The 13326-nt window shown below is 43.6% G+C and overlaps 1 protein-coding gene across 4 annotated transcripts in view; it reads left to right on the top strand.

The window, feature by feature from the left end:
• Positions 1-13326, top strand: part of arhgef3 (Rho guanine nucleotide exchange factor (GEF) 3) — a 97042-nt gene that overhangs the window by 62326 nt on the left and 21390 nt on the right. The window contains exon 1 of one of the 4 annotated variants that reach the window (XM_042339590.1): positions 7464-7731. The exons of 2 other annotated variants lie outside the window; for them this stretch is intronic. In XM_042339590.1, coding sequence (XP_042195524.1) covers positions 7636-7731 — 96 coding nt within the window. In that variant the 5' untranslated portion in view covers positions 7464-7635. Of the gene's footprint in view, positions 1-7463; positions 7748-13326 lie in introns of those variants that run through there. One more of the 4 variants, XM_042339593.1, reaches the window with a different exon arrangement.

The following is a 13326-nucleotide window of genomic DNA, read 5'->3' as shown; positions in this document are numbered from 1 at the left end:
TGTAAAACCACACACAGTGATGAGGACCTACACATGGCTATGCCCTCATTTCCACAATTACTGTATCCAGTTTTAACGATCTAACTAGGTGGTAATTTACCAGAGCAACGTCTTTAAGTAGAAACCTAAATGAAAACCAAAAGATGTCTGGTTCATACACTGTAAACTGTGTCTACAAAAGTGACAGCTTAGGGCAGTCAGCCAATAATTCTTTTAAAAATGAAGCCCTCTCGTGTTATTTAAACCTCATAGTATATTCATTTCAAGACCCGCATGTGTATATTGTATGTTAAAATAAGGGGTGTCCCTTAATGAAGGGGATAAGCTCTAGCAATCGCTAGGCCTCTAATGCAATGGATCCCCTAACAGTCTGCCCTTCATTATGTAGACATTGTTGTCAATACTATGATCTAAACTTTAGCAATTTGTAACCGGAGGAGTTGTTGATAGTAAATATGAATTGAAAATAAGAAACTTATCAATAAGTCACATCGGTCTTTCCTGCCCTGCTGTAATCTGTGTCTAGAGTGAAGTTCCTGCTGGTCAGACTGTTGTATTGCCAGTTACTAGAAGGAAATTTCACTTGTGATGGGAAGCCACACAATTCAACCTTCAATAGTTGACTGGAAACCGCTCTGTTTCTGATCAACAATGAGCCCATTTTTCTCTCCCAAGCAATATGTAGAATATGTAGAAGTTTCAAAAAGAGTATTCTAGCAACCCATGACACTGGGGGAAACTGGAAGGTGACATCTCTGTTTTCAGCCAAGTTAGATGTCCTGGGCTGGGGCTGACTTCGGCCTTCAGGAGGGTTTCTACAATTGGGACTTAACACTGAGTGAGGAGGAGGAAAATTCATGTGTGTATGTAATTGGGATGAAATTGGCCACAACATGGCTTCAGTGAAATAGCCAACATTCACCCATCAACATTGGCCTGTTATGAGTGGTTTCTGAGGTTGGCTGGCATTAGAGGAACTGAACCCAGGAGCAATTAACAATTAGCAATTTAGGGAGAGAACTATTGCACCTAGAAAGGACACTACCTCACAATTCACTGGTTTGATTAATGGAATCCAGCTCTTAGCTAAACACAAATGACCAGTTTTGTCTGCTTTACAGATGATATCATTTCCTTGGCAAAACCAGGCCTTTTGAACATGTGGTGAGCTGCAGGACCTGTTTGATGTAACACTGCAACATCTATCCAATGTAAAGCAAGATTGTAAACATTAGAAGAATTGTAGTTATTTTGGTTCTGTTCAATCTATTCAATGGGAGACCTGAGTCTCGTCTGAAGTCCAACCCATCTCAGTGTTAAGCTTTCTGCCCAGGAGTGATTTGGGGGAATTGTAACCTTGTAATAATCATAGCTGTCCTCAGGGACAATGACTTTCTCTGGAAAGTGTATAATGATTCATCTCATTATTGAGCTATTGATTGAGATGTGGTTCAATATTGGGGAATATTCAGCCAACAGCAATTTGGCTGTTTGTTTTCTTATATAAAACCATTTGGATAAGATACCTGAGAGCTGCCCAGATATATAATACCCCAGTACCAGTCAGCATCTTTAGCCAAAACACAGTATAAGAGAAATTGAATAAATCATTGTGTAAAAAAGCCTTATTTTATCAGGAATGGGTGCAGAGTCTGTGTGCAGAATGTATCACACATAGGCCAAAGAGAGAGTTTCTGTGAAATGAAGAATGCTTCTTTTCCATGGTATGTTGTTTGGCCAAAAGTGTGCATTGTTTTTTTCTTTCTACATTGCCAAGCTATCGAGTTTGCTTCCAAATACTAACCGATGATTATCAAGGAATTAGGTGGTGCCTTCAGGGAGAATTGGGTGGTTTCCACAGACGCTCTGGCCTGAAACAGAGACATTGCAAATGTGAGTTAAAGTTGTTGCATCTGTAATTCCAGGACATTGATGATGATGCATAATCATAATTTAAGATGATGAGATTGTTGATGCTGCAAATATATTAAAGGTAATGATAAGAAAAAAAATGAATCCAAGGAATCTGAATTAAAAGCAGCTCAGTATTTTAAAGGGGAAAACAGGTTTACTCCAATTATTTCTGGATCTCATGGTCTGGGCTGAGAGTCCAGTGAAGTATTTTCATGGCAGCATTGGTTTAGCAAGGGCCATCCTTTGGATGAGACATTAAACCGAGGACTCGACTAGCTATTCAGATCCCTTTGGTAGTATTCCAAAAGAATCCTCCTCTTCCCTCTTTGGTTGGACATTTCTGGGCAAACATTGGCTGCTGTGTTCGCCTACAAATAGACAGTTTCTACACTTCATATTTACTGTGAAGTACTTTAAGACATTTTGATGTGACAAGGCACTGTATCAAATTAATTATTATTGTTGGGAGTCTGTTCTACATCTCCACTATCTGTGAGAGAAAATCTTTGCATTCCCAGGTCTGCCTCTAGATCAATTGATTTGTCAGTTTTGCAGCTCAGTGACCTTCATTGTTTTTGTTTGAGTTGTGGCTTTGAAGGTTTTAAGCCAGATATCTTTTAAGAGTTGATATTTGGATTTGATTCAATTCTGATGTTTTCTCTGGATTTCTTCAGTTTGGCTTTCGAGCCATATCAAGTACCGTCATAGTCACTGGCTGCTTAATGATGCCTTACGAATGTTTATCATCTAGCCTTTTGCTGACTCCTTGAACGAAATCAAAAAAAAATTCAATTTTATACTTCTACGTAAATCAGTTTGGGGGGGAAAGTTAAGAATGCTCACAGGTCCAATTTTCAAAGCCATTCAGGAGATTTCCTTTTTGGAAAGATTTACAGTGTGGACTCCTGAGTGCTGTGCATAGAGAGAAAAGTAAGTCACGCAATGAAACCGAGAATGAAAAACATTCAAAGGTTCCTGCTTCCCCCACAAGCTGTCCTCCAGCTGTTCCGAAGGATGGTTCCAATTAATCCTTCTGCACCATAATTACAGCTGTTCTGGTTGTGTGCTGTGTGCAACACTACATTCTTCCCAATTACCAACTCAGCATTTCATTATGCTCTTCCTGCTCCATAGTGTACAGGTGTACGGCTGCATTTTAGTAACTCCGCCAAGGAGAAGATTTTTTTATAGCTGTGATTTTAATGTCAATAGCTTTTAATCTGCAGCCTTGACTTATGTGTTTTTTTTAAAAAAAACTATCACATAAATCGGGATTTTAGAGAGAATGTTAAAACTTGGATTTCAAAGTCACAATGAAAGTCTGACATTTGTTTAAGAGAATGTAAACATTTCCTTTGAATGTGAATAGTGAGATATCTGTTTATATAAAACAGATCCGCTTGGCTCTCTATAAGAATTATTCTGGTTTTGATATTTGAAGTGTTATCAAATATTTGGTTGTAAACTCTGGTGGATGAAACGCACCATCGCCCACTTTTTGATTGCTTCAAATTGTAAGATGAGTGCCTTAATAATCAGGTTGTCAATTGGTAGGATAGGGCAGTGCTTTTCGAGCTGATGTGATTTATTATCTGGCTTCAATGGCACATTGGAAAGAAAAGGTTTTTTTTGCACTTCAAATGATTGCCTGTTCACCACAATCTCTCTGTTGAAAACAATGGGTCATTTTATTCACTTAATTATTATTATTAATGATGGTGTTTGATAAAGATGATGATGATTGCGGCAATATCTAGGTTCACACCAGGCTTCATATTCTCTGCTTTACATGCAGGATGTACTATGTCACAGATGCGGCTTCCACTTCTTATAAAGAGGTTATTTCACCATATTACATTTATGACGAAGCAATAGTTAAACATCCTGTTTAAAAGGTGACATTGCCTTTTTTTAGATATCCTGCCCTAGTTTGTGTGTTTTTATGGTTTAATATGGTTCACATATTCAGTCATTTCCTAGCAACGAATAGAATTTTATATTAATCTGAAATTAAATGTAACATACATATTTCTAAAAACATCCAAATTCTGACCAGCTACCTGAAGACTTGCCAGCATAGTCATGGGCTCTGTATAGTGATCTATACTACATTACCAACATTAAACACTCTTATCTCATAGTGCCTTAATGGGAACAACTTATTCGATCAAAATATCCTTTTTGTCTAATAATTTCCATTAGGCAACACGTACACAGAGAATTACATAAAATGACACAGCATGGAAACAGGCCATTGAGCCCATCTACTCTGCCACAGTGTTTATGCATGAATTAAGGATTTTCTGATCCTGACCAGAACCAGCACATTGTTGGGCAACTAAAAAGCCAGCTCCGCGGCTGAGTGAGGCACAAAGGTCTCAAGGCAGGAGGAAGATTGAACAGATTGTATATTCCCCCCCAAATGAGATGGTTTATTATTTCAGTAAATCATTATTGGGAGAGGATATGTGACATGAGCCTATGTCGTGGCCAGACACTTGGTGTGATAAATGGACTCAAGGGCCAACTGCATTTTTCTTGATGTGGAGCTCCCATCACCTCCCTGCCAGCTGTAACACATCAATGTGGAGGGGATTTACTGCAGTGACATCTCTTTGGCAGGTGTCTGCTCTGCGGAGGCAACAGGTTCCAGTCTTGAAATGGGACTTGGAAAGAATGAAGGTAAAATGCCCACTTGTTACTACTGTATTCATTCTAATTATACGCCCCACCCCTCACCACTGCTCCTCCCACAAATAAAATATAAATCTGTGCATTCTGGAGCAGGGCCTCATCATCAGGCAAAGTGTACTAATCCTTGATCTGCAGTTTCGTGTGTGAACCTATGCAAAGCAATTCTCATCGTAGTGCTATTGGTAGATAATGTGTGGTAAGGGAATACACTGCATACACTTTATCTCTTAATTTGTATCTCTCTCGGGGACATATAGGAAGTGTTTTATTTTGCAACCGTCTCTCACCCCCACTGACAATCCCATCATGTGGTGCCCCCATGTCTTGTACAGAAACATCATGCAATGCTGCTCCCATAAGTTTTTTTTTGTCTGCATGAGCTTTAGTCACAGGACTTGGGGGGTGGGGGAGAGAGAAGGCTATGATATGATTGTCTGTGGGGAGAAAACTGCGCCATTGCAAACCATGTCATGTAGTCCTTCCATTTGATATTCCGCGTCACCCCCCCGGCAGAGACAATAGTGAGTGCTGGACACCCAGCGGCATCAAGTTGGTTAGTTTGAGGGGAGAGACAACCTAGTAAAGCCAAGCTGGCTGGTCCACAGTGTCCAGGAGCAGGTCATTACAGCTTGATGGACACAAGTCACAAAAGAGCTTAGGTTTGGAGGGTTGTTGGTGCCAATTGTCAGCCGTGCTCTGGCAGCTAAAGAGAGAGATTATGGAATAATGGGTGAATGGAATGATAGGAAGCACCAGTGGCCAAGCAAGTGTTTCTGTACAAAACACGAGAGTACAAGAGCATGCTCCTGTATAGATCTCCCATCTATTGATATGACCCTCAGTGTCATGTACTTTTATGCTACATCAATCCATCAATTGTGAGTAGTGTCATAGCACAGTACAGTGAGTGTCAGGTCATGTCTAATCTAATCAATGACAAGCTAGTTCTCTCCTTCCAGATATAGGTTCAGTTTCACAGCTGTTTTATTCCCACTGTTATCAATCGCTTGCTTTCAATGTATGATTTTATTTTAGTGGAGGTGAGCACAGATTTTATACTCAATTCACACTTGAACAGCAAGGGTCTGTTACATTGGAGCCAAGCGGATGATTTGGACAGTTTGTAATCAGTTTGCAAGTTTAATTTTTAAAAAAATTGGAATCCTTCTCCTCCCTCCCCCCCACCCCACCATTAGGATATGGTGTAACACTTCATTCTACAAACTAAACTTTCCAATGTTTTCAGATATTACCCTGACTACATACTACAATGGCTTATCACAGCTGAGAGAATCCTGCCCACACTAGTACAGTTCTGGTATAATCTTTGCAATGTGATATAGTGCCCATGGTTAAAGGTTGTGAAGCATTTTAGTTATGGACTGTGTATTTGTGTACAACAATGCCCCACAATCAGCCAGGAGGTCAATGATCACTTTATTTTGAAGCATTGTCGGCCAAGACACCAGGAGAAACAACCTTTCCTTCTTTGACAATAATAATTATAATAATCTTTTAATTTGATACCGCGTTTTATCACGTCATCGAGGCATCTCAAAGCGCTTCACAGGATACACTGTAAAGCACGGTGCTGGGTTTTCACTTGTGTCAGACACTTAGAAAGAACATTACCGACTCTCAGCCTAATTGAGCTGAAGCCAAGGGGCAGGGAAAGCTGTGTGATGATTGGCACTGAGGGAGGGAGGCTGGGGAGGGAGCAGGTCGCCTTGGGTGAGGAATGGTTTAGGGTTTGGGAGAGGCAACGAATACAGATTAGAAAGAGTGAAACCCTCATCCCTTCAGTGAGGTCAATTCTGATCCCACCCACTGACCCTGGCACCTCTCCAGTCTGTGAGCATCAGCTGCTCAATGAATAAACTCGGGGATTCACTTTAAACTGGAAAAAAAGAACTTTAATCGAAACTCAGAAAAAATACCTAATGGCAACTGTTGGTTTAATATGTTCCAGTGTAGGTGAGTGTCTCACACACACACAAGAGCAGCATTTCCCCTTTTGCAGCTAAAATAAGTTGCAGCTAAACTTCTGAGAGAGGTCAAAGCACATTTGCAAAAGATGGAGCTGCAGTGAATGTCGTTGGAAAGTGTGTGTGCGTGTGTGTGTGTGTCTGGGGGGGGGGGGGGGGGTTGTCTCCATCAGCTGTGTGTGTGTGTGTGTGATTGAGTTGCTCCATTGGGTTAATCCGGTTCCGCAGTGTAACCCGCCCCCTGATGTGGAGTGGAGTGGGTGTGTGTGTTAGTGACAGAGTCAGTGTTAGAGAGAGAGGGAGAGCCACACACACACAGGCTGTGCGCCATGCACACACCGGGCTAGAGGGAGAGCCACACACACAGGGCTACAGGGAGAGCCACACACACACACAGGGTTAGAGGGAGAGACACACACACACACAGGGTTAGAGGGAGAGACACACACACACAGGGTTAGAGGGAGAGACACACACACACACAGGGTTAGAGGGAGAGCCACACACACACACACACACAGGGCTACAGGGAGAGCCACACACACAGGGTTAGAGGGAGAGCATCACACACACACACACAGGGCTACAGGGAGAGCCACACACACAGGGTTAGAGGGAGAGACACACACACACAGGGTTAGAGGGAGAGCCACACACACAGGGTTAGAGGGAGAGCATCACACACACACACACAGGGCTACAGGGAGAGCCACACACACAGGGTTAGAGGGAGAGCATCACACACACACACACAGGGTTAGAGGGAGAGACACACACACACACACAGGGTTAGAGGGAGAGACACACACACACACACACAGGGTTAGAGGGAGAGACACACACACACACACACACAGGGTTAGAGGGAGAGACACACACACAGGGTTAGAGGGAGACACACACACACACACAGGGTTAGAGGGAGAGCATCACACACGGCAACACGGTGGCTGGGAGAGGGAGCTGTGCCTTCGAGCTTCACGCTACACTGTCAGCAGCTGTGAGCTCCCAAACCTCAGCCTCTCCGCCCTGTGCCCACACCATGGTGGCCAAGGATTATCCCTGTTACTTGGCAGCCAAGAGGACCAACCGAGCCCTGGACCTGCGGGCAGTGAGCCATCCTGTCACCGAGACCGAGGTACATGGTGTTGGGGGTCAGTGTTCGTTTGCTCTTTGTTTTGTTGCTGTACATTTTGGAAAACATTTTCTTTCCCCAGAAGCCAAACCCGTATTTATATCAACTGAAAAGCCACGTCTTCTGACCTGCCCTTTGCAGCCCTTTTTTAAAAAAAATAACTATTATTTTGTATAACTTTTACAGACTTTCTTTTTATATCAGTGAAGTGCATTTGGTGATTGGTTTTAATGGAGATTTTTAAATTTAAATCTTAGGGTTAGGGAAGAAGAACAACAAGATTGCACTTACAGAGCGCCTTTCACGTCGGGAGGACGTCCCAAAGCGCTGGACAGTTGGGTCAGGACCCGAGCAGTGGGGAGATGGTCAGAGGGAGGGAGGGAGGGAGGGAGGGGGGGAGATGGTCAGAGGGAGGGAGGAGGGGGAGATGGTCAGAGGAGGGGAGGAGGGGGAGATGGTCAGAGGGAGGGAGGGAGGAGATGGTCAGAGGGAGGGAGGGGGGAGATGGTCAGAGGAGGGGGGAGGAGGGGGGAGATGGTCAGAGGAGGGAGGGGGGGGAGATGGTCAGAGGGAGGGAGGGGGGAGATGGTCAGAGGGAGGGAGGGGGGAGATGGTCAGAGGAGGGAGGGGGGAGATGGTCAGAGGGAGGGAGGGGGGAGATGGTCAGAGGGAGGAGGGGGAGATGGTCGGAGGGAGGAGGGGGGAGATGGTCAGAGGGAGGGAGGGGGGGAGATGGTCAGAGGGAGGGAGGAGGGGGGGAGATGGTCAGAGGGAGGGAGGGGGGGAGATGGTCAGAGGAGGGGAGGAGATGGTCAGAGGGAGGGAGGGGGGAGATGGTCAGAGGAAGGGAGGAGGGGGGAGATGGTCAGAGGGAGCGAGCGAGGAAGGGGGAGATGGTCGGAGGGAGGGAGGGAGGGAGGGGGGAGATGGTCAGAGAGAGGGGAGGAGGGGGGAGATGGTCAGAGGGAGGGAGGGAGGGAGCGAGGAGGGGGGAGATGGTCAGGGGGAGGGGAGGGGGTAGAGAGGCGAGAGGGGAGCTGAAGGTACGGTTGAAGAAGGATTTTTTTGTGAGAGTGGAAGATGTTGAGGCAGTGAAAAATAATTTTGACAACCCTTTGCTGCCCTGACTTTCTGTGTCTCTGGTCTCTGTGTGTCTCTCTGTCTGTGTGTCCCTCTCTGTCTGTGTGTGTGTGTGTGTCTCTCTCTGTCTGTGTGTGTGTCTGTCTGTGTGTCCCTCTGTCTGTGTGTGTGTGTCTCTCTCTCTCTCTGTCTGTGTGTCTCTCTGTCTTTGTAGCTTTGAAGTCTCCAATCCAGACAACAGCTGATTTGTGTTCTTTTTGCCAAAAACACTGCAATTTGCACCGTGGCTGCTTCCCTCAGTGGTTTGTCCTGTGTTTATACAGCAGTTAAGTGTGTGCCACCCTTTTCAGAATTCAGATTCAGGTCTGGCAGCTCGGGGTGGGGGTGGGGGGGGGGGGGGGTGTGGGGGGGGTGGGGTGTGGGGGGGGGGGGGGTGGGGGGGGGGGGGGGAGTGTGGGGGAGTTGTATAGTTTAGTTTTGTTGAGTTTGAAGCTGTAGAGTTCCTCTACCAGAGTATGTTTTCCACCCGGCTTTAGGAACAGGAGGAGGCCATTCAGTCCCATGAGCCTGTTCTGCCATTCTATAAGATCATGGCTGATCTGTACACTCGACTCCCAATTGCTCCTTTGAGATCTTGAACTGCAAAGTAAGAATTGCAGCCTGAAAAAAAAGTGTGGAGAAGTTATCCAGGTGTGCAGGAAAGCTCAACAAGTGTCCTCGCCAGAGGGGTTCTCAGTGTCTTTGTTATAAATCTCTGTGGTACATCATTTATGTTTTGTTCACAAAATACACAATCAATTCACTTTGCAGTATATTCTGTGAAGCGCTTTGAGATGTCTCGAAGACGTGATAAGGTGCTGTATCAAATGCCAGAATTATTATTATTATTGTCTGATGTTTTCTCTTAAAATAATTTGAGGTTGATTCTGAAAACAAATTCTAACAACGCTGAACAATGTCGGTGATCTCTGGGTGTGTGCCCTTAATTTAATGGTCAGACTTAAAAAGATCGTTACAACTTAAAAAAAAAGACGATTTGATTCACTGCACAGATTTGAAAAAAAAGTGAGAAATAGATTAGTCGGTGCGTACAGTTTACAATCTGCTCAGCAACAAGTGCTTGGCCGCTAAATAAATACACACCAGCGAAGCCCATTGTTCATTGGCAAAAACCTGCATCTCAGTCTGCCATTTGTCTGTCAGGTTTCCGCCTACAGATGTGAAACATTTTGTTGAGTTTGAAGCTGCAGAGTTCCTCTACCCGAGGCTGTGCTTTCATCTCAGAGAGATTAAGAAGCCGCTTTTTACACTTTTGACAAATAATCTGTCTTGAATATTGTTCCTTTGTGTATGTGTTTTTTTTTACTTCCGAGCCAGCTGTAAATCTGTACAGACTGTTTGGGTGCTGGATAACTAATGTTCAGTCAGTGCTGGTGGCTGTTTGGGTGACAGAGGCAGTCTTTCATCTGCTTTGCTCACTATGTGTTTGCAATCAGAAGCTGATTGCTTTTAAACGATCGTCCCAGCAGAGTCTTGTTGAACTTGCCCACGTTATGTTATTCACCACAAATGGTTCTCTGGTAAAATTCAGACCCGCAAGCATAACAGCAGAGTGATTGACTATGAATAGTCCTAGCCATGGCGTAGGATGCCTTCTAGCTTCAGTGTGCTGCAACAGCATTCGCATGTGGAGAGTTCAGGCAACAAAGGGTTGTTTCTGGGTTGAGTATATTCAAGCAGTGAGCCCTGAACACAATCTCGCTTGTTAATTGTGGAGACATGAACCAGGTGGATTTCATCCTCTTCTTAACTTACGTAAGGTGTTTGTGCATCTGAGTAACCTGTCCTCACAGTACACGTTCCCCACACTCGGTGACATGAAGAATCTATCACCTCAGATTGTCTAACCCCTTCCTGTCACAGCCCGTCATGTTTTTCACAGTTTAGTTTCATGGCTTTCTTGATAGGCTTGCTTATGAAATACCAAAGTAGCACATTGAATAGCGGGTTCCAGCTGTCATTTCTCGGTGCTTTTGGTTTAAAAAAAACAGAAATTCTTATCAGAAGGATCCCTGTTGGAAGGAAAGGGAGTGATTTTTGTTTGTGTATGTGGTAACAAAACTTTAGAAGTAAAGTTGCGATTGATAGCCAGCATTAGATATCTGGTTACCCAGATGAGGAGAGTGTTTGATATAAGGGTAGAAACACCTGTAATCTGGGCTGACTGTTTATAATAGTAATAATAATCCTTGCATTTAATATAGTGCCTTAACACATCTTTAAGACGCCTCAAAGTGCTTCACAGAATATATTGTAAAGTGTAGTGCCTGTGTATTTTATCGGTTTGGGAGAAGATATATTGGAAACGTATTGGAAACAAATTCTTCTCTCACCTTCTGGTCATTTGACAGAAATACTGACTGTTTGGGGAGAGAATTAGGCAACAGTAATATTGTTAACTTTGACTCCAATAAGGTGTCAGTTGGCCACGGATTTTGTTTGGCTGAGCTTTGAAAGTGCTCGGGTTAGAGAGTGACTTGTAGGGAGCTGGGACCGGACGCACAGCTGTGGTGAGAATGTTCCTCTGACTCCAACCCCCTTAACCTCAGGGTATTAGCAAAGCCTGGCAACACCTCACTCCTCTTTGTTCTCAAGCTTCTCCTCCTTCAGAGCGAGGAGCAAAGTGTGTAATTGTGTAATTGTGAGGGGCGGGCGGACAGGTTGATCAGCCTAGAACACAAAGGATGTATTGATGGGTCACGCTAATTATTGCGGTATCAATGTTGAACTGCTCAGTTCAGTACAATGTTTACACTTTTTTTTTAAAAATCAATGAAACCTTTTAAATTTCAAGTAAGAACTTTGTAGACTATTTTACGCTGTGATATTTGAGTCTTGCCCACATTTAGAATACCCAGAATTGTACAGTACTTTGTTACAACTACAGCAACAACTTGCATTTATGTAGTGTCCCTCACGCAGTGTTGTGTCCCAGAGCTTGTTTAGCCTTCTTGTAGATGAGAACGAGCAAGAAACAGCTTTGTGGGAAATTGCAATCATTATTTTGTGTTACAGTTTAGTTCACTTCATGTTAAAGGAAATGTTCATGATCTTTGGTTTGTGATCAGTTGATGATAATTCAAGTCAAAGGAGGTGCAACTGGCTGTGGATTGGATTCTCCTCAGTCTTGGGGTGCAGGTAAAAATAGTTCACGGATTGTTGTTGTGAATCACTCAAAAGAAACGCTAGTTAGTGTGCCCTGCATAAAGGGTTGCCTGTGGCTGAGCTAATGTAATTCTGACCAGATTGAAGGTAGTGAGGAGACAGACTTCAGTGTAACTTCTGAATCCACTTTTCCTTGTAGCAGGAAACATCTGACATGTACTGTCCACAACGGGACTACAGCTCCAAGCTGATGTCGTGGGGAAAAACCTCTGTTAGTTCCAGGAGGCGAAGGTCTGTTAGTTAGCTCCTAACCAGAGCAGAGGAAGTCAGATTGTAATAATAATAATCCTTGCATTTGATATAGCGCCTTATCACGTCTTCAAGACGTCTCAAAGCGCATCACAGAATGTATTGTAAAGTGAGTTGATTGGATAATTTGTGGGCAAAACGTGGCAGCCAATTGTAATGTAGAAGAGGCATCTTTCTGTATGAAACCTTAAAACAATAAAGGCTGCCGATTTGTCAGGTCTTATTCTTTTGTGCGTTCGTCAGATGAAGGGAATCCATGGTGACAGCTTGAGTGCTCCATATAAGAGCAAATGTAGTTGGTTTGGACATTACAAATGCATGATAGGCTTCACAGAAATGTGAGTGCAATGATGCAGTCCTGGATAAGCTGATTTTTATTTTATCAATTTAAAAGAATATTCTGACCGCAAAGGGCCTGTCAGACAATTAGGCAGAAAATATAATTGCTTTTTGTTTTAAAAGGCAGCTCAAAGATAGACCTTGGCAACAAATGCAAATTAAAAGGTAGGATAATATTCACAGATGTGCGGCTAAAACAACTGTAAATCTGATCAGTCTAAATGCCAAGAATTACTGTACTTAACAAAACATTCCTAAAAGGGAGAGAGAGTTGAATATAATCCTTCAAATTATGATTTACCCAAGTTTCGAGGGTTTTCTGGTGTGGACAGAGGAAACGGGACTGCTGTGCTCTGTAAGGCAGTAAGGGGTATCTCTTACAGAAATAAATCAAGCAGACTGCACCATCTTACCATATAATTACTTTAAGCTCAAAGCACAGGCTGTTCCATCGTTGGGAGAGCAGACAGCTGAAACAATCTGTTCGATAGCGCTGGGGTCCATTTGGATGATACTCTGCGATATTCAATGCCTTTCATCTCAGGAACATCCTGTCATTGGAGAAATTCATAGAAATTGAGTGTGGTTATTTACACTTTGAAGAACCAGGGTTGTAACATTTGCCGCAGAGTTGAACTGTACCAAGGGAATAATTTACATGAAATTGAGAGTAGTACAGTATGACAAAAGACATGTTGTGTAGAT

Source organism: Callorhinchus milii, unplaced genomic scaffold (assembly GCF_018977255.1).
Source record: "Callorhinchus milii isolate IMCB2004 unplaced genomic scaffold, IMCB_Cmil_1.0 Scaffold12, whole genome shotgun sequence".
NCBI lineage: Eukaryota > Metazoa > Chordata > Chondrichthyes > Chimaeriformes > Callorhinchidae > Callorhinchus > Callorhinchus milii.
The sequence above is the reverse complement of the archived record's forward strand: the minus strand, read 5'-3'. Positions and strand labels throughout refer to the sequence as shown.